The 19,463-nt window shown below is 43.8% G+C and overlaps 1 protein-coding gene across 3 annotated transcripts in view; it reads left to right on the top strand.

Moving 5' to 3' along the window:
• Positions 1 to 11,114, top strand: part of LOC138665226 (transmembrane channel-like protein 8) — a 179,796-nt gene extending 168,682 nt beyond the window's left edge. For all 3 annotated transcript variants that reach the window (XM_069752515.1, XM_069752517.1, XM_069752516.1), the window contains 2 exons: positions 3,098 to 3,176; positions 10,868 to 11,114. In XM_069752515.1, the coding sequence (XP_069608616.1) occupies positions 3,098 to 3,176; positions 10,868 to 10,921 (133 nt within the window). In that variant the 3' untranslated portion in view covers positions 10,922 to 11,114. The remainder of the gene's footprint in view (positions 1 to 3,097; positions 3,177 to 10,867) is intronic.
• The last annotated feature ends 8,349 nt before the right edge of the window (positions 11,115 to 19,463 follow it).

Below are 19,463 nucleotides of genomic sequence, written 5' to 3'. Positions count from 1 at the left end.
CACTATCAAGTCACAGCCCATATTAAAATACCATACATAAATATAAAATGTAACAGACTTCAGACACATGTGTATCAACAAATATTATATAAACATACCATCACCACATAAATCGATATAATAATCAATATACAAATCTAAATCAGTACGTTGTTTTATCCCACAATCCACAAATTTACTGGATGCATCGTCGTTCCCATGGAAATCTTCCACCAATGGATCGCTCTCTGTTGTGGACTTCCTGTTTAGTTGGAACCAATGAAGGCTACCGGAGCCAAAAGAACACACAGCCTATCTACCACCTTCATGCAATATGGCGCATCATTATTAGCCAATCCAGTATATTAACTTATCAATAGTGTGCTTACGTCATCGCTCATCGTCCTCTAACCGGCATCACCGCTGAGCTGCAGATCCACATACAGACCATGGTGTGCGAACGCAGGCGCACCACGTCACAGCCGCGCCCCATTACATGATCGGAATGGAGCCACGCCCAGATGTGATGCGCAACCACGTCACCCAATATTGGTCCCATGTGACCGCCGCTCAGACCGGTAACCCGGGGGATGCCAGTACACAACAAGGTGCTTCCCTGGTGACCAATCCGGTACACCTACACCTACTTCTTAAGTGCAGCCGCACAATACGTACATACCTGGCAGTAACTCTAAGTTGCAGATCGCAGCAGAGACCAAAGCTCATATGCGCAGGCGCATCGCGTCAAAGCCGTGCTCCATCTCAAATTGTGATGGACACACACCTAAGCACGAAAACGCCTACTCCATACAGCAGTGGTCACCCCCGATCCTATTCAAATTAATTACTCAGAAGGCACAAATAAATAATAATACATAACATGGGAGCGATCCACAGAAAGTGACAGAACTTAAGAAAGGAAACATAACTTTAGAGCAACATAGTCATGCAAATCAACAGTGAGGCAAAAGTTGAAAAAACAAAATTGACAAACATAATGGGACAGTCGGAATGTAGACAGGAGGCAGAAAATATAGCATCTCAATGCTTGATATATAATATATTCCATGTGCCAATCAAGCACGTGATCCAGATCTTGAATCGTCCTAAACCTCCGTCCACCGACTGTCACATTCATTGTCCATCTAATAAAACAAAAAACATATATTAAAACACATTTAACTACCCCCGTGTCTTAAAAGCAACATAAAAACAAAGACGACAGCAACCTTAAAAAAGGGATCAACTTATTTAAGGGGTACACATATGTATATTAAAATCTATATTCAAACCCTTAGGTTGTAATGAGCCCAGGGTATAGATCCATCTCATTTCCTTAGTTTTAAGCATCCGTAGTCTATCCCCTCCCCTTCTTAAGGTCAGAACACTATCTATGAATCTAAATCTTAGTTGATTTACCAAATGTTTGCTCTCCAGAAAATGTTTGGGGATCGGCAACTCAGTAAGTCCCGTCCTGATGGTGCTTTTATGCTTACTGAAGCGGGCCCTCACTTCCATAGTGGTTTCCCCAATATATGTAAGGCCACAGGGACAGGTAATCGTATAGATGACATAACTCGATGTACAGGTGTACCTCTCCTTTAAGTAAATCTTCTTTCCAGTATGGGGATGACAAAAAAATTCTCCTTTCAACATATTATTGCAGCAAGTGCAACCAAGACATGGGAAATTCCCAAATCTTGGCGCGCTTAGAGTCTGCTGACATGACACCTTGGATGTTACAAAATCTGATCTAACCAATTTGTCACCCAAGTTCCTTCCCCTCCTATAGGACATCATAGGAAATGATTTAAAACCTGGGGTAAACCACGTTGCAAGAGGGCCCAATGTCTTTTTTATGATCCCACTAATACGGTTACTGACCGAGATCTTGGGAGATGAGATCTCAGTGTCGAGATCTATCTCCCAAGATCTCGGCGCTGAGATCTCGATCTGCCCATGCGCCGCCTCCCGATGGCCATTTTTCCGGAGTCCACCGCCGCACAGGAGTCAGGAAACCATGCAGGAACTTGGCGGGGGGGGGGGGCTCTGGCCTTTCGCAAAATGTTGGCTGAGCCCCCCACGTCACCGTGGACCCAGCGCAGCACCGCGCCGCCACCGTGGACACAGCGCAGCACCGCCACCGGAACACTGCGCAGCACCATCACCGGGACACAGCACAGCACTGCCACCGGGACACCCGCATCTGCACGCCGATAAGGTATATCCGCATTATAAGACGCACCCCCATTTCCCCCCCTAATGTTTGGAGGAAAATGTGCATCTTATAATCCGAAAAATATGGTACTTACTAGGCTACTTGCTGTAGTTTTAAAAAAGGCACTGTTTTTCAGCAGGAGATTATCATTACAGGACTAGTAAACCAGCAAGAAGGTAGTCAGGCATATTCATGAACTCTGTATAAATCCTCACCCACCACTGATTGGCAGCTTTTTGCACATTCTGCACATGGGCTTAAAGTGGTGAGGGTGGGGTAATACAGAGCTCAGCATTCAGATAACTAGTAGATCTATAGTAGACAAAATAATGATTTTACTTAAAATTACAACAAGCAGCCCAGTAAGTGACACATTGCTGGAATCAGGGTTCCTGCCCCTACATCATGCTGCTCTCAAATTGGGGTAGCAAAAACCTGGTGACAAATTTCCTTTAAAAAGTGTTGTGCTACTTAGATCCTGATTCATTAAGATCGATGTTGTGCATGCCTGACTTAATGAACGGGGTTGCTGGTGTAAGATGCACCTAATTCACTTCACTAAGGGGCAATTGCCACTTAATGAATTAGTTGCATCTTATAAGTGCCATCCAGCAGAAATGTCGAGAACTGGAGTACATTTCTGGAGTAAGTTTTGCCACAATTGTTATGCCAAAAGTGGTGTAACTTTTCATAAATTTGACATGCATGCATAGCCTCCATTCTGCCCATGCTTTGCTCATATTGGCATACCTGATGGGTCAGCTCCAAATTTATGCCAAATTATAACTATCACGTTGTTTTTGATCTGCCATAAACACGTTAATGAATTGGACACTTAATCTTTATACAAGTCTTATACAAATTCTAAAATTTGACCAATTTTTGTGCTCTTCTTTATAGTATTGTTCTGACTTGTTATGTCTCCCGTGTCCGCCAGAACGAACTGGATGTGGAGCTGCTCAAGGACCACCTTTTTAATGTAAGAAACATTAGATTAAAAATGATCTAGTTATACAGTATGTGATGTCTTTTCATCTGTAGATGGAAGTTGCAGAATTCTCAATTTATTTCGAGACAATAGAAAAAGACATTGGGGTATATTTGTGCAAGGTGTCTTAAGATTACACAGTCTAAAACTTAGCCTTATAGGGCTTGATTCATCAAAACCTTCACAACATAATTCTGGAGTAAAAGCTTTGAAAAGTCACAAAACTTAGGCGCAACTCAAAGTTGCACTTGAAGTTGGTGACTTTTGGCATCTTCACACCAGTTTCTCCTAGTTCCACCAAAATGGGTGGAGCTGTCCAGGATGGGAGTGTGGCGATGGCAAGCTGTGGCATTCCCTACGCCAGAAATCACACTCCAGTCTTTAATTGTGGTCAGATTTCTGGCGTTTTGCACAGAGGCACACACCACTCATCAGACACTCCAGATTCATAAAGAGGCAAAAACTGTGGACAAAAAAGTGATCATCGTTCAGAATAGAAACGTAAGATAATAAACTATAGGATATTACTATAAAGACAAATCTAAGTCAGAGAAATATTTGGTGTGACAATCCTTTCTCTTCAAAACAGCATCAAAGCATCAGTTCTTCTAGGCACTTGCACACAGTTTTTGGAGGACTTCAGCAGGGAGGTTGTTCCAAACATCTTAGAGAACTAACCACAGATCTTCTGTGGATGTAGGCTTGTGTAAATCCTTCTGTCACCTCATGTAATCCCAGACAGACTCATTATTGTTGAGACCAGGGCCTTGCAGGGTCCTTGTCAACATTTCCAGGACTCCTTGTACTTCTTTACACTGAAGGTAGTTCTTAATGACATAGGCTGTATGTTTGGGTCTTGTCCTTCTGCAGAATATATTTGGAGCCAATCAGGCGCCTTTCTGATAATATTGCCAGTTTTTTCCACATTTTGTTGAAAACTAGTCATAAATATGTCTTAGGCCATGTTCACATGTTGCAGTTTTTACCACGGATCCGCAGCATTTTTGACGCTGTGGATTCGCAGCAGTTTCCCATGCGGTTTACAATACCATGTAAACCTATGGAAAACCAAATCCGCTGTGCACATGCTGCGGAGAAAACGCACTGAAACGCAGCGTTGTTTTTTCAGCAGCATGTCAATTCTTTGTCTGGGTCTGCAGTGTTTCTGCACTCATTGACTTGTATTGAGTCGGGCATATCCGCAGCAAAACCGTAGATGTAAAAAAGATCTGCAGTTTAGCTGCGGGTGAAACGCTGCAGATCGGGACGGGGGAAGTGTGTGGGTGGATTGTGGGTGGTGACTGTGCGTGTCTGTGTGTGCGGGCGGGGTCTGTGCAGGGCTGCCGGGGGTCTGTGCGGGCTGCCGGGGGTCTGTGCGGGCCTCTCGGGGGTCTGTGCGGGCCTTTTGGGGGTCTGTGCAGGCTGTCAGAGGTCTGTGTGGGCTCTCGGGGGTCTGTGCGGGGCTCTTGGGGGTCTGTGCGGGTCTCTCGGGGGTCTGTGCGGCCTGTGCGGGGCTGTGTAGGGGTCTTTGTGTGTGTGTGTGTGTGTGTGTGTGCAGGCATCGTCTGATGGGACTACAAGCCCCATCGAGCTATGCCTGCTACAGTGACAGTGATTGACAAATTAGCCAATGATGGGACAGTAGTAGTCCCATCATCCGGCTAATGTGTTGAATGTAAAAAAGAAAACAAAAAAAAAACACAAACATTTAACATACAACATATAACAGTACATACAACATATAACATACAACATATAACAGTACATACAACATATAACAGTACATACAACATATAAAATACAACATATAACAGTACATACAACATATAACATACAACATATAACAGTACATACAACATATAACATACAACATATAACAGTACATAAAACATATAACATACAACATATAACAGTACATATAACATACAACATATAACAGAACATACAACATATAACAGTACATACAACATATAACATATAACAGTACATACAACATATAACATACAACCTATAACAGTACATACAACATAAAACGTATAACATACAATACATACATACAGTACATTCATACATTACATACATTACATACAATACAAACATATAACATACAGTACATATAACATAGAGTACATACTCACCATCACCTTGTCACCTTGATCCCTGAAGCCAGTGTCACCTGTAAAAAATATAAAATAATAAACAAACACTATACTCCTGGATCCGCAGAAATACAATTAAAACGAGTGTCCCACGACGATCTCCCGTGGAGAGCAGCAGCATCAGCTGATGCGACCGCTCTCCAGGGGCTCCAGGAATACAATGACAATAGGTATCTTTCTGCACTGTATTTCTCTGCCACTGTAAAAAATAGTCCTAGTCACACTTGTGGCACTGCTGTGTGAGAAAGTTCCCACGCAGCATTGCCATAAAGCGAGAGAGTGAACTCAGGTAACCTCAGTGATGCACTGCAGGAGCCATTGTCTCCTGTCAGTGTGTCACTGAAGGTCTATAGAGCAGTGACATCACCTGATGTCACTGTTCTATAGGGGAGATCGTCATGGGACACTCGTTATTAATTGGACTGCGTCGGACAGGGAGTATACAGTTTATTATTTTTAATTTTTTGCAGGCGATCGAGTATGGTAAGTATGGTTAAATTAAGAATATTAAAATACTTTTTTCTGGCTGTGTCTTTATTTTTTTTTTAACTCTTTCACTACTCTAGGATTAATAATGGATAGGTGTCTTATTGACGCCTCTCCATTATTAACCAGGCTTACTGTCACCTTACATTAGCAAGGTGACATTAACCCTTATTACCCCATATCCCACCGCTACTCGGGAGTGGGAAGAGAGAGGCTAAGTGCCGAAGTTACAGATGCACCATTTCTGGGGCAGCTGCGGACTGGTATTTGTAGCCGGGGGGCCAATATCCATGGCCCCTCTCTAGGCTATGGATATCAGCCTGCAGCTGTCTGCGTAGCCTTTCTGGCTATAAAATATAAGGGGACCCCACATTATTTTATTTTTGGGGTCCCCTATTTAAATAGCCAGTAAAGGCTACACAGACAGCTGCGGGCTGATATTCATAGCCTGGGAGTGGGCCATGGGTATTAACCCCTTCCCAGGCTAAAATATTGGTGCCCGGCCGTCGGCTTTCCCCCTCTGGCGCAGAAAATTGCACGGGAGCCCACGCCATTTTTTTCCGTTTTTTTTTTTTTTTAATTAAACGTTCATTAAGAAACATTGGCCTTGCTATTATATATCTAAGGATATATCTATCTATAGATATATTTATAGATAGATAGATATATCTATAAATACATAGATATATCTATCCATATATCTATCTGGCTACTTTCACTCATAAGGTTTTTGCCGTCAGGCAAAATCCGGCGAATTTTGAAAAAAACGGATCCATTTTTTCTGCCGGATCCGTTTTTTTTCATAGAGTTGTAGTAGCGCCGGATTGCACCTTATGGCCTCAGGTTTCATCTGTTTTTTGCCGGATCCGTCAGAAAAGCTGTTTCCGGGGGACGGAGAAAAACGTACAGAAAAACGTTTTTTCTGTCCGGTGAAAAAACGCCCAGTGACGGATCCGCTGAAAAACGTATGAAACTGAGAGGTGAAATGATGAATACGGCCTCCGAATCCGTTTTATCATGCAATTTTTCCATTGAAATCATGCACATTTTCCGTTCTCTCTCTAAAAAAAAAACAAAAATGGATCAGTTGCATCAGTTTTTCACTATTTGCAACGGATCCGTTTTTTCAAAAATTCGCCGGATCCTGCCTGATAGATAGATGTAGATGGATATATGGATAGTTAGGCTACTTTCACACATCAGTTTGTTTCCGTCAGGCAGGATCCGGCGAATTTTTGAAAAAAACGGATCTGTTGCAAATAGTGAAAAACTGATGCAACGGATCCATTTTTTTTTTTAGAGAGAGAGCGAAAGAGAGAACGGAAAATGTGCATGATTTCAATGGAAAATTGCATAAAAAAAAAGATTTGGAGGTCAGATTCATCATTTCACATCTCAGTTTCTTGTTTTTCGCAGGATCCGTCGCTGTGCGTTTTTTTGCCGGACCGAAAATACTTTCCTCTGTACGTTTTCTCTGTCCGCCGGAAACAGTTTTTTTTTACGGATCCGGCAAAAAACGGATGAAACGTGTGGCCATCAGGCGCAATCCGGCGCTAATACAACTCTATGAGAAAAAAAACAGATCCGGTGAAAAAAAAACTGATCCGTTTTTTTCAAAACTCGCAAGATTATGCCTGACGGCAAAAACCTGATGTGTGAAAGTAACCTAACTATCCATATATCTATCTACATCTATCCATAGATATATCTTTTACATTTATCTATCTCATTCCTTCTATCTATCTATCTATCTATCTATCTATCTATCTATCTATCTATCTATCATCTATCTATCTAATCTATCTGTCTATCTATCTGTGTAAGGCCAGTTTCACACGTCCAGATAATTCCGGTACCGGAAAAATCGGTACCGGAATTATCCGTGTCCGTGTGTCCGTGTGATTTCTGTGAACATCAGTGTGGCACACGTGCGTCAGCAATGAATATGCGGCTCCACCCCTATGGGAGGTGGAGCCACATATTCTTGACTGTAATCGGCGGCCCCACGTGACTGCTCATACAGGAGAAGATGCGGCGAGGACAGGACGCTACGAGGGAGCCGGGTGAGTATTTTATTAACAGCGGGGGGGGGGGGGGAAGCACAGAGGGTGGGAGGGGGGTGGGGACAGGGATCTTTATTTTAAACACGAGGAGGAAAAAAAAGGATTTTTCATATCTTCTAGCCAGCGAACGCTGCTGGAAAGAAGATATGAATGGCGGCTTCAGCACCACGTGGGGGGGCAGCGCTTACAGTAGCGCTGTCTCCTGCATGGCACACGGACTGCACATGCCCTTAAATGTAGCCATTCCTATGCCACGCCCACTTTCAATTTTTTAGGTGCAAAGTTTCAAGCATATAAAAAATATTATGCTTTTTGGGGCAAATAGTTTAACATACAGTGGGGCAAAAAAGTATTTAGTCAGTCAGCAATAGTGCAAGTTCCACCACTTAAAAAGATGAGAGGCGTCTGTAATTTACATCATAGGTAGACCTCAACTATGGGAGACAAACTGAGAAAAAAAAATCCAGAAAATCACATTGTCTGTTTTTTTAACATTTTATTTGCATATTATGGTGGAAAATAAGTATTTGGTCAGAAACAAACAATCAAGATTTCTGGCTCTCACAGACCTGTAACTTCTTCTTTAAGAGTCTCCTCTTTCCTCCACTCATTACCTGTAGTAATGGCACCTGTTTAAACTTGTTATCAGTATAAAAAGACACCTGTGCACACCCTCAAACAGTCTGACTCCAAACTCCACTATGGTGAAGACCAAAGAGCTGTCAAAGGACACCAGAAACAAAATTGTAGCCCTGCACCAGGCTGGGAAGACTGAATCTGCAATAGCCAACCAGCTTGGAGTGAAGAAATCAACAGTGGGAGCAATAATTAGAAAATGGAAGACATACAAGACCACTGATAATCTCCCTCGATCTGGGGCTCCACGCAAAATCCCACCCCGTGGGGTCAGAATGATCGAAAGAACGGTGAGCAAAAATCCCAGAACCACGCGGGGGGACCTAGTGAATGAACTGCAGAGAGCTGGGACCAATGTAACAAGGCCTACCATAAGTAACACATTACGCCACCATGGACTCAGATCCTGCAGTGCCAGACGTGTCCCACTGCTTAAGCCAGTACATGTCCGGGCCCGTCTAAAGTTTGCTAGAGAGCATTTGGATGATCCAGAGGAGTTTTGGGAGAATGTCCTATGGTCTGATGAAACCAAACTGGAACTGTTTGGTAGAAACACAACTTGTCGTGTTTGGAGGAAAAAGAATACTGAGTTGCATCCATCAAACACCATACCTACTGTAAAGCATGGTGGTGGAAACATCATGCTTTGGGGCTGTTTCTCTGCAAAGGGGCCAGGACGACTGATCCGGGTACATGAAAGAATGAATGGGGCCATGTATCGTGAGATTTTGAGTGCAAACCTCCTTCCATCAGCAAGGGCATTGAAGATGAAACGTGGCTGGGTCTTTCAACATGACAATGATCCAAAGCACACCGCCAGGGCAACGAAGGAGTGGCTTCGTAAGAAGCATTTCAAGGTCCTGGATTGGCCTAGCCAGTCTCCAGATCTCAACCCTATAGAAAACCTTTGGAGGGAGTTGAAAGTCCGTGTTGCCAAGCGAAAAGCCAAAAACATCACTGCTCTAGAGGAGATCTGCATGGAGGAATGGGCCAACATACCAACAACAGTGTGTGGCAACCTTGTGAAGACTTACAGAAAACGTTTGACCTCTGTCATTGCCAACAAAGGATATATTACAAAGCATTGAGATGAAATTTTGTTTCTGACCAAATACTTATTTTCCACCATAATATGCAAATAAAATGTTAAAAAAACAGACAATGTGATTTTCTGGATTTTTTTTTCTCAGTTTGTCTCCCATAGTTGAGGTCTACCTATGATGTAAATTACAGACGCCTCTCATCTTTTTAAGTGGCGGAACTTGCACTATTGCTGACTGACTAAATACTTTTTTGCCCCACTGTATGCCTAACCTAAAATGTGCAAAAAAACCAGGTGCGCTTATCTTCAGAGCAAGCATTTTATACTGCCAGTCATGGACCCCATAAACGCTTTTTTTTCCTCAACAGGGACATGAATTTATTAAACATTTATGATCTGCTCTGATCATATAACACAATGGCCCACATGGCACTACACATTTTAATGCTGTATCACATGAATTTGACATTGTAATGTAATTACATTTTATTTAATTTTCAACCATTTTATTCTCAATGAAACTTTATATATTTTTATATAATTTTTAAATGAATAAAAAAATTAAAACATAAGGCTATAAAAAGCAATTAAAGTCATTTTTTTCAGATTGACATCTTTTTAAAGGAATCTGTCAGTAGGTTAAGCTCTCCTAAACTGTTTCTATGGAAAGGCTCCTTTTCATTTGAAATAAGCTCTGAATGCAGATTTTCATGCCCATCAGAGTTAATCCCATAGTCCTCATTTGCATATAAGAAAAACATGGCTATCTGTGGAATAAGACATCAGATTGCGGATAGCAAGGTATAATTGTATTCAGCTTTTTATGACCTACCTGCCTATATAGATAGCTTTGTAAGATTGACCGTATTGACAAATTCCCTTTAAGGAGGTCTTCCAGATTTTTTTTTTATTCACTGTAGGAAACCATGTAAGAAGAAAAGAAGCTGTACTCACCTTAACTATCCGCTCCCCTCTCCAGTACTGCTGCTCCACTAGACCACAATTAATAATGTCATGATCACCAGTGACTGGTTGATAGCAGGGTCAGGAGACAAGAGGTCAGGATGTTATTACTTCTGGTCTGATAGAGCTGCAGCGCAGTAGTAGAGAGTAGATTCCTGTGTATAGCATAGTTTCTTTCATTCTTTTGTTAAGATTGTTTCCACTCTAATAACCAAGCAAGACCTAGAAAACCCCTTTAAGGCCAAAATTTAAAATGAAGAAAGATAGAAATAAAAATGGTTGCCAGCTATAGTTAATTAAACATATTAAAGCTATCTTGTTTTCTCATCTTAGCAAATAGAAGATAAAGAATTCTTGGTACGAAGACTGAAAGAACAAGATATTTAGAGTAATATGGTTGATCAATAATTTCATACCTAGTGATGGAACCTTCTGAAGAGTAGATGGAAAGCTTTCAATTTATTGGTGATGAAAAAAACTAAAGACTTTATCATGGAGCCGCAGTAATTGAAGAAGCATTTTTTTCCTGTATTTTTAAAAATTACATTCGGAAGTACCATTAAAGACCCATGGCCTGGAATCAGTGGTGGCTTTGTCTGAGATGCACTTTTGACCAGAATGAAACATCACTATCTCCATAAGAACTGTTAGTGTATGTTCCCATGGTCAGCAAACACTGCAGGTTGGACGCTGCGTACATCCGCAGAGTCCAGATGTTACAGCATAGTGGATGGGATTTCCAGATCACTATGCTTGCACCGACACACACTGCTTACCTGTGGAGACGGACATGCGGCGCATCTTTCCAGACCGCAGCATGTCAATTTATATTGTGGAGACGCAAGTCTCCGCAAGATAAATATCACCCATACAATGTATTGGACACGGTGATTCCGCACGGTTCAATGAACACCTGCGGATTCACCTGCGTTCAACAGATGGCAGCAGCAGTAGTGTAGCTACCGAGGTGGCAGAGGGGGTGGTCGCCCAGGGCCCCACGCTCTGAGGGGGCCCCTAGAGCTATGCTACTGTAACTGTATCGGCATGCACAGTGTGCCAATACAGTTACATTCTGCGACACAGCAGGGAGAATCTATCTCCCTGCTTTGCCACCCGGCTGCTATCAGGCCACTGAGCAGGTGGTGGGAGGCTCGGTGCAAGCAGTGGGCCCCCTGCCCATCATCGCAAGTTCAACTGTATCGGATAAATGCCGATAAAAATGACCGCATTGATGAGAGAAGGAGCGTTACGCTCCCTCTCCCATGATCCCTCAGCATCTGACATCACTTTCGCAGTCACTGACAGCGGGCATGATGACTTCACCACTACTCAGCGTGTGTGTCTGGAGATGTGTGGGTGCTCAGAGCAGTGAAGGAGCCAGGAGGAAGAGAGGCAAGTATTTTTTTAATGGAGTTGCTATAGAGGCTGCCTATAGAGGTGAATTATGCTATAGATGCTGCCTATGGGGGTGCATTATGCTATAGAGGCTGCCAATGGGGGTGCATTAAACTATAGAGGCTGCCTATAGGGGTGCATTATATTAGGGGCTACATTACACAACAGAGGCTGTCAATGAGGATGCACTATATTAGGGGCTGCATTATTCTACATAGGATGCCTATGGTATGCATTATATTAAGGGCTGCATTATACTATAGAGGCTGGCTAGGGGGGTGCCTTATATTATGGGCTGCATTATACTATAGAGGCTGCCTATGGGGGTGCATTATATTAGGGGGTGCATTGTACCATAGAGTCTGCCTATTGGGGTGCATAATTACCGATTGGACAAACAAAACACAAGGTAAATAAAATTAATCCCTGTGTCCGTCAGGAGATGATTACACCATAACGGTCCCGTACAAACAAATATATATAACCTATAATAAATTGCACGAGTCGAACCTCAAAGTACAAATAATTCCAAATGTTATTAAGATTAAAAAACAGCAAAAGACAACAATGATGGTGATAGGTACCAATGAAAAGGCACCATAGGCCAGAGGCACGCTTGTTACAAATAACATTACTGCCACATCATATAGACCTCCCATGGATCAACCATCTATTTCGCCAAGTGGCATGATAACACTATGTCCCATAGTTTGTCTTCACAAATGTGGCATAATAAAACATTAATAGTATGTCACGCGCTACATTACCTCAGGTCTAATGGTGCCAGAACCCCTACGCGCGTTTCGGCCGCGTGTGCCTTCTTCCGGGGGAGTGGCATCATCAGCTCACATGCTAGATTAAATAGTACTGCTGTCCAATCACAAACGATTAAAATACACCACGTAATATAGCCGTCACCTTGTTGCGGCGCATGCGCCGACCACCGCCAAGAGGCCCGAGTCATCCCCGGCATCATCAGATAGCCACACCCACAGGAACGCTCATCTGGATGGTCACATGAGCGCAGGACCCGATGGAGACACCGGTGAACAATGCACAGCCCAATGACGGAGGACGCACACGCACACAGGAGGAGACCATACACGGGGCGAAGCCACCATGAATACTGTAGGTAATATTATATTCTAAATGTAACCCAAACATTAAGCATTAAATACGGAAACCAGACAAAGATATATCCCACTAACATCATACCATATACATATATTAAAAATGTGCAATCCTTAATAACTCCAAAATGTAAGCATGAATAATCATAATACATAATACAAAAAGTGCAATATTAACCCAAAACATCATTGTAATATACAGAAATTAAACTACTATCATAATACAAATACAAGCAATAAATATCAACTGTATCGGCTAGATGCCGATACAACTGACCGCATTGATGAGAGAAGGAGCGTTACGCTCCCTCTCCCATGATCCCTCAGCATCTGACATCACTTTCGCAGTCACTGACAGCGGGCATGATGACTTCACCACTACTCAGCGTGTGCGTCTGGAGATGTGTGGGTGCTCAGAGCAGTGAAGGAGCCAGGAGGAAGAGAGGCAAGTATTTTTTTTTATGGAGTTGCTATAAAGGCTGCCTATAGAGGTGAATTATGCTATAGATGCTGCCTATGGGGGTGCATTATGCTATAGAGGCTGCTTATGGGGGTTCATTATGCTATAGAGGCTGCCAATGGGGGTGCATTATACTATAGAGGCTGCCTATAGGGGTGCATTATATTAGGGGCTACATTACACAACAGAGGCTGTCAATGGGAAGCACAATATTAGGGGCTGCATTATTCTACATAGGATGCCTATGGTATGCATTATATTAAGGGCTGCATTATACTATAGAGGCTGGCTAGGGGGGTGCCTTATATTATGGGCTGCATTATACTATAGAGGCTGCCTATGGGGGTGCATTATATTAGGGGGTGCATTGTACCATAGAGTCTGCCTATGGGGGTGCATAATTACCGATTGGACAAACAAAACACAAGGTAAATAAAATTAATCCCTGTGTCCGTCAGGAGATGATTACACCATAACGGTCCCGTACAAACAAATATATATAACCTATAATAAATTGCACGAGTCGAACCTCAAAGTACAAATAATTCCAAATTTTATTAAGATTTAAAAACAGCAAAAGACAACAATGATGGTGATAGGTACCAATGAAAAGGCACCATAGGCCAGAGGCACGCTTGTTACAAATAACATTACTGCCACATCATATAGACCTCCCATGGATCAACCATCTATTTCGCCAAGTGGCATGATAACACTATGTCCCATAGTTTGTCTTCACAAATGTGGCATAATAAAACATTAATAGTATGTCACTCGCTACATTACCTCAGGTCTAATGGTGCCAGAACCCCTACGCGCGTTTCGGCCACGTGTGCCTTCTTCCGGGGGAGTGGCATCATCAGATCACATGCTAGATTAAATAGTACTGCCGTCCAATCACAAACGATTAAAATACACCACGTAATATAGCCGCCACCTTGTTGCGGCGCATGTGCCGACCGCCGCCAAGAGGCCCGCGTCATCCCCGGCATCATCAGATAGCCACACCCACAGGAACGCCCATCTGGACGGTCATATGAGCGCAGGACCCGATGGAGACGCCGGTGAACAACGCACAGCCCCATGACGGAGGACGCGCACGCGCACAGGAGGAGACCTGTTGTGAATTCTGTGGCCAAGCTCCCTCCTGTGGTCGTGAGTGGTACTTCGGCTGGTTCTGTCTATGAGCTTCCTTTGGTGGATGAGAGTGGTACTGCGGCTTCTGAGTTTCCTTCCTCAGGTGATGAGGTTAAGTCGTTAGGTGCTGCTCTATTTAACTCCACCTGGTGCTTTGATCCTGGCCTCCAGTCAATGTTCTAGTATTGGTCTTGCTTCCTCCTGGATCGTTCCTGTGGCCTCTCTATCCTGCATAAGCTAAGTTCTGCTTGTGTTATTTTTGTTTGCTATATTTTCTGTCCAGCTTGCTATATTGGTTTTTCTTGCTTGCTGGAAGCTCTGAGACACAGAGGGAGCACCTCCGTACCGTTAGTCGGTGCGGAGGGTCTTTTTGCCCCTCTGCGTGGTTGTTTGTAGGTTTTTGTGTTGACCGCAAAGCTATCTTTCCTATCCTCGGTCTATTCAGTAAGTCGGGCCTCACTTTGCTAAATCTATTTCATCTCTGTGTTTGTATTTTCATCTTTACTCACAGTCATTATATGTGGGGGGCTGCCTTTTCCTTTGGGGAATTTCTCTGAGGCAAGGTAGGCTTATTTTTCTATCTTTAGGGCTAGTTAGTTTCTCAGGCTGTGCCGAGTTGCATAGGGAGCGTTAGGCGCAATCCACGGCTACCTCTAGTGTGGTGTGATAGGATTAGGGATTGCGGTCAGCAGAGTTCCCACGTCTCAGAGCTCGTCCTATGTTTTTGGTAATTGTCAGGTCACTTTGTGTGCTCTGAACTTCAAGGTCCATTGTGGTTCTGAATTACCTGTTCATAACAGTACTGGAGGCCCAAAGTACTAATGCTTCTCAATAGAGGGAAAAGAGAAGTTCTGAGACCATTTTTTTTTCTTTGCACTGTGTTCTATCTTTCTTTTCCCCTTTACATCAGGGTGGTTCAGAACACAGGTGTGGACATGGACATTCAGGGTCTGTTCTCTTTGATGGATAATCTCGCTATAAATGTACAGAATATTCAAGATTTAGTGGTTCAGAATCCTATGTTAGAACCTGAAATTCCTATTCCTGAGTTATTTTCTGGAGATAGAACTAAGTTTTTGAATTTTAAAAATAATTGTAAACTATTTCTGGCTTTGAAACCCCGCTCCTCTGGTGACCCAGTTCAACAAGTTAAGATCATTATTTCTTTATTACGTGGCGATCCTCAAGACTGGGTATTTCCCCTTGCGCCAGGAGATCCTGCATTATGTAATATTGATGCGTTTTTCCTGGCGCTCGGATTGCTGTACGATGAACCTAATTCAGTGGATCAGGCAGAGAAAAATTTGCTGGCTCTGTGTCAGGGTCAGGATGAGATAGAGATTTATTGTCAGAAGTTTAGAAAGTGGTCTGTGCTCACTCAATGGAATGAATATGCGCTGGCAGCTATTTTCAGAAAGGGTCTCTCTGAAGCCCTTAAGGATGTCATGGTGGGATTACCTATGCCTGCTGGTCTGAATGAGTCTATGTCTTTGGCCATTCAGATCGGTCGACGCTTGCGTGAGCGTAAATCTGTGCACCATTTGGCGGTATTATCTGAGCATAAACCTGAGCCTATGCAGTGCGATAGGACTTTGACCAGAACTGAACGGCTAGAACACAGACGTAAGAATGGGCTGTGTTTCTACTGTGGTGATTCCACTCATGCTATCTCCGATTGTCCGAAGCGCACTAAGCGGTTCGCTAGGTCTGCCACCATTGGTACGGTACAGTCGAAATTTCTTTTGTCCGTTACTTTGATCTGCTCTTTGTCTTCCTATTCTGTCATGGCATTTGTGGATTCAGGCGCTGCCCTGAATTTGATGGACTTGGAGTTTGCCAGGCGCTGTGGGTTTGTCTTGGAGCCCTTGCAGTGTCTTATTCCATTGAGAGGAATTGATGCTACGCCTTTGGCCAAGAATAAGCCTCAGTATTGGACCCAGCTGACCATGTGCATGACTCCTGCGCACCAGGAGGATATTCGCTTTCTGGTGTTGCATAATCTGCATGATGTGGTCGTGTTGGGGTTGCCATGGCTACAAGTCCATAACCCAGTATTAGATTGGAAATCAATGTCTGTGTCCAGCTGGGGTTGTCAGGGGGTACATGGTGATGTTCCATTTCTGTCTATCTCATCATCCACCCCTTCTGAGGTCCCAGAGTTCTCGTCTGATTACCGGGATGTATTCGATGAGCCCAAGTCCAATGCCCTACCTCCGCATAGGGATTGTGATTGTGCTATCGATTTGATTCCTGGTAGTAAGTTTCCTAAAGGTCGACTGTTTAATTTATCTGTACCTGAGCACGCCGCTATGCGGAGTTACGTGAAGGAGTCTTTGGAGAAGGGTCATATTCGCCCGTCATCGTCGCCATTGGGAGCGGGGTTCTTGTTTGTGGCCAAGAAGGATGGTTCGCTGAGACCTTGTCTTGATTACCGCCTTCTAAAAAAAATTACGGTCAAATTTCAGTACCCCTTGCCGCTGCTGTCGGATTTGTTTGCTCGGATTAAGGGGGCTAGTTGGTTCACCAAGAAAGATCTTCGTGGTGCATATAATCTTGTGCGTATTAAACGGGGCGATGAATGGAAAACAGCATTTAATACGCCCGAAGGCCATTTTGAGTACCTGGTTATGCCATTCGGGCTTTCTAATGCTCCATCAGTGTTTCAGTCCTTTATGCATGACATCTTCCGAGAGTACCTGGATAAATTCCTGATTGTATACTTGGATGATATTTTGGTCTTCTCGGATGATTGGGAGTCTCATGTGAAGCAGGTCAGAATGGTGTTCCAGGTTCTGCGTGCTAATTCTTTGTTTGTGAAGGGGTCAAAGTGTCTCTTTGGTGTTCAGAAGGTTTCATTTTTGGGGTTCATTTTTTCTCCTTCTACTATCGAGATGGACCCTGTTAAAGTTCAGGCCATTTATGATTGGACTCAGCCAACATCTCTGAAGAGTCTGCAGAAGTTCCTGGGCTTTGCTAATTTTTATCGTCGCTTCATCAATAATTTTTCTAGCATTGCTAAACCGTTGACTGATTTAACCAAGAAGGGTGCTGATGTGGTCAATTGGTCTTCTGCTGCTGTGGAAGCTTTTCAGGAGTTGAAGCGTCGTTTTTCTTCTGCCCCTGTGTTGTGCCAACCAGATGTTTCGCTTCCGTTCCAGGTCGAGGTTGATGCTTCTGAAATTGGAGCAGGGGCTGTTTTGTCGCAGAGAAGTTCTGATTGCTCGGTGATGAAACCATGCGCCTTCTTTTCCAGGAAATTTTCGCCTGCTGAGCGAAATTATGATGTTGGCAATCGTGAGTTGCTAGCCATGAAGTGGGCATTCGAGGAGTGGCGTCATTGGCTTGAAGGAGCTAAGCATCGCGTGGTGGTCTTGACTGATCACAAGAACTTGACTTATCTCGAGTCTGCCAAACGGTTGAATCCTAGACAGGCTCGTTGGTCGCTGTTTTTCTCCCGTTTTGACTTTGTGGTTTCGTACCTTCCGGGCTCTAAAAATGTGAAGGCGGATGCCCTGTCTAGGAGTTTTGTGCCCGATTCTCCGGGTTTGCCTGAGCCGGTGGGTATTCTCAAAGAGGGGGTAATTTTGTCTGCCATCTCCCCTGATTTGCGGCGGGTGCTGCAAAAATTTCAGTCTAATAGACCTGACCGTTGCCCAGCGGAGAAACTGTTTGTCCCTGATAGGTGGACGAATAAAGTTATCTCTGAGGTTCATTGTTCGGTGTTGGCTGGTCATCCTGGAATCTTTGGTACGAGAGATTTGGTGGCTAGATCCTTTTGGTGGCCGTCTCTGTCGCGGGATGTGCGTTCTTTTGTGCAGTCCTGTGGGATTTGTGCTCGGGCTAAGCCCTGCTGTTCTCGTGCCAGTGGGTTGCTTTTGCCCTTGTCGGTCCCGAAGAGGCCTTGGACACATATCTCTATGGATTTTATTTCGGATCTCCCCGTCTCTCAAAGAATGTCGGTCATTTGGGTGGTTTGTGATCGCTTCTCTAAGATCGTCCATTTGGTGCCCTTGTCTAAATTGCCTTCCTCCTCTGATTTGGTGCCATTGTTTTTCCAGCATGTGGTTCGTTTACATGGCATTCCGGAGAACATCGTTTCTGACAGAGGTTCCCAGTTTGTTTCGAGGTTTTGGCGAGCCTTTTGTGCTAGGATGGGCATTGATTTGTCTTTTTCCTCGGCTTTCCATCCTCAGACAAATGGCCAGACTGAACGAACCAATCAGACCTTGGAAACATATCTGAGATGTTTTGTTTCTGCTGATCAGGATGATTGGGTGTCCTTTTTGCCTTTGGCTGAGTTCGCCCTTAATAATCGGGCCAGCTCGGCTACTTTGGTTTCGCCGTTTTTCTGCAATTCTGGGTTCCACCCTCGTTTCTCTTCAGGGCAGGTTGAGTCTTCGGACTGTCCTGGTGTGGATACTGTGGTGGATAGGTTGCAGCAGATTTGGACTCATGTAGTGGACAATTTGACTTTGTCCCAGGAGAAGGCTCAATGTTTCGCTAACCGCAGGCGCTGTGTGGGTCCCCGACTTCGTGTTGGGGATTTGGTTTGGTTGTCATCTCGTTATATTCCTATGAAGGTTTCCTCTCCTAAATTTAAGCCTCGTTTCATTGGTCCATATAGGATTTCTGAGGTTCTTAATCCTGTGTCTTTTCGTTTGACTCTTCCAGCTTCTTTTTCCATCCATAACGTGTTCCATAGGTCATTGTTGCGGAGATACGTGGCACCTGTGGTTCCATCTATTGATCCTCCTGCTCCGGTTTTGGTTGAAGGGGAATTGGAGTATATAGTGGAGAAGATTTTGGA

The sequence above is a fragment of the Ranitomeya imitator genome, chromosome 2 (assembly GCF_032444005.1).
Source record: "Ranitomeya imitator isolate aRanImi1 chromosome 2, aRanImi1.pri, whole genome shotgun sequence".
NCBI classification, from domain to species: domain Eukaryota; kingdom Metazoa; phylum Chordata; class Amphibia; order Anura; family Dendrobatidae; genus Ranitomeya; species Ranitomeya imitator.
The sequence above is the reverse complement of the archived record's forward strand: the minus strand, read 5'-3'. Positions and strand labels throughout refer to the sequence as shown.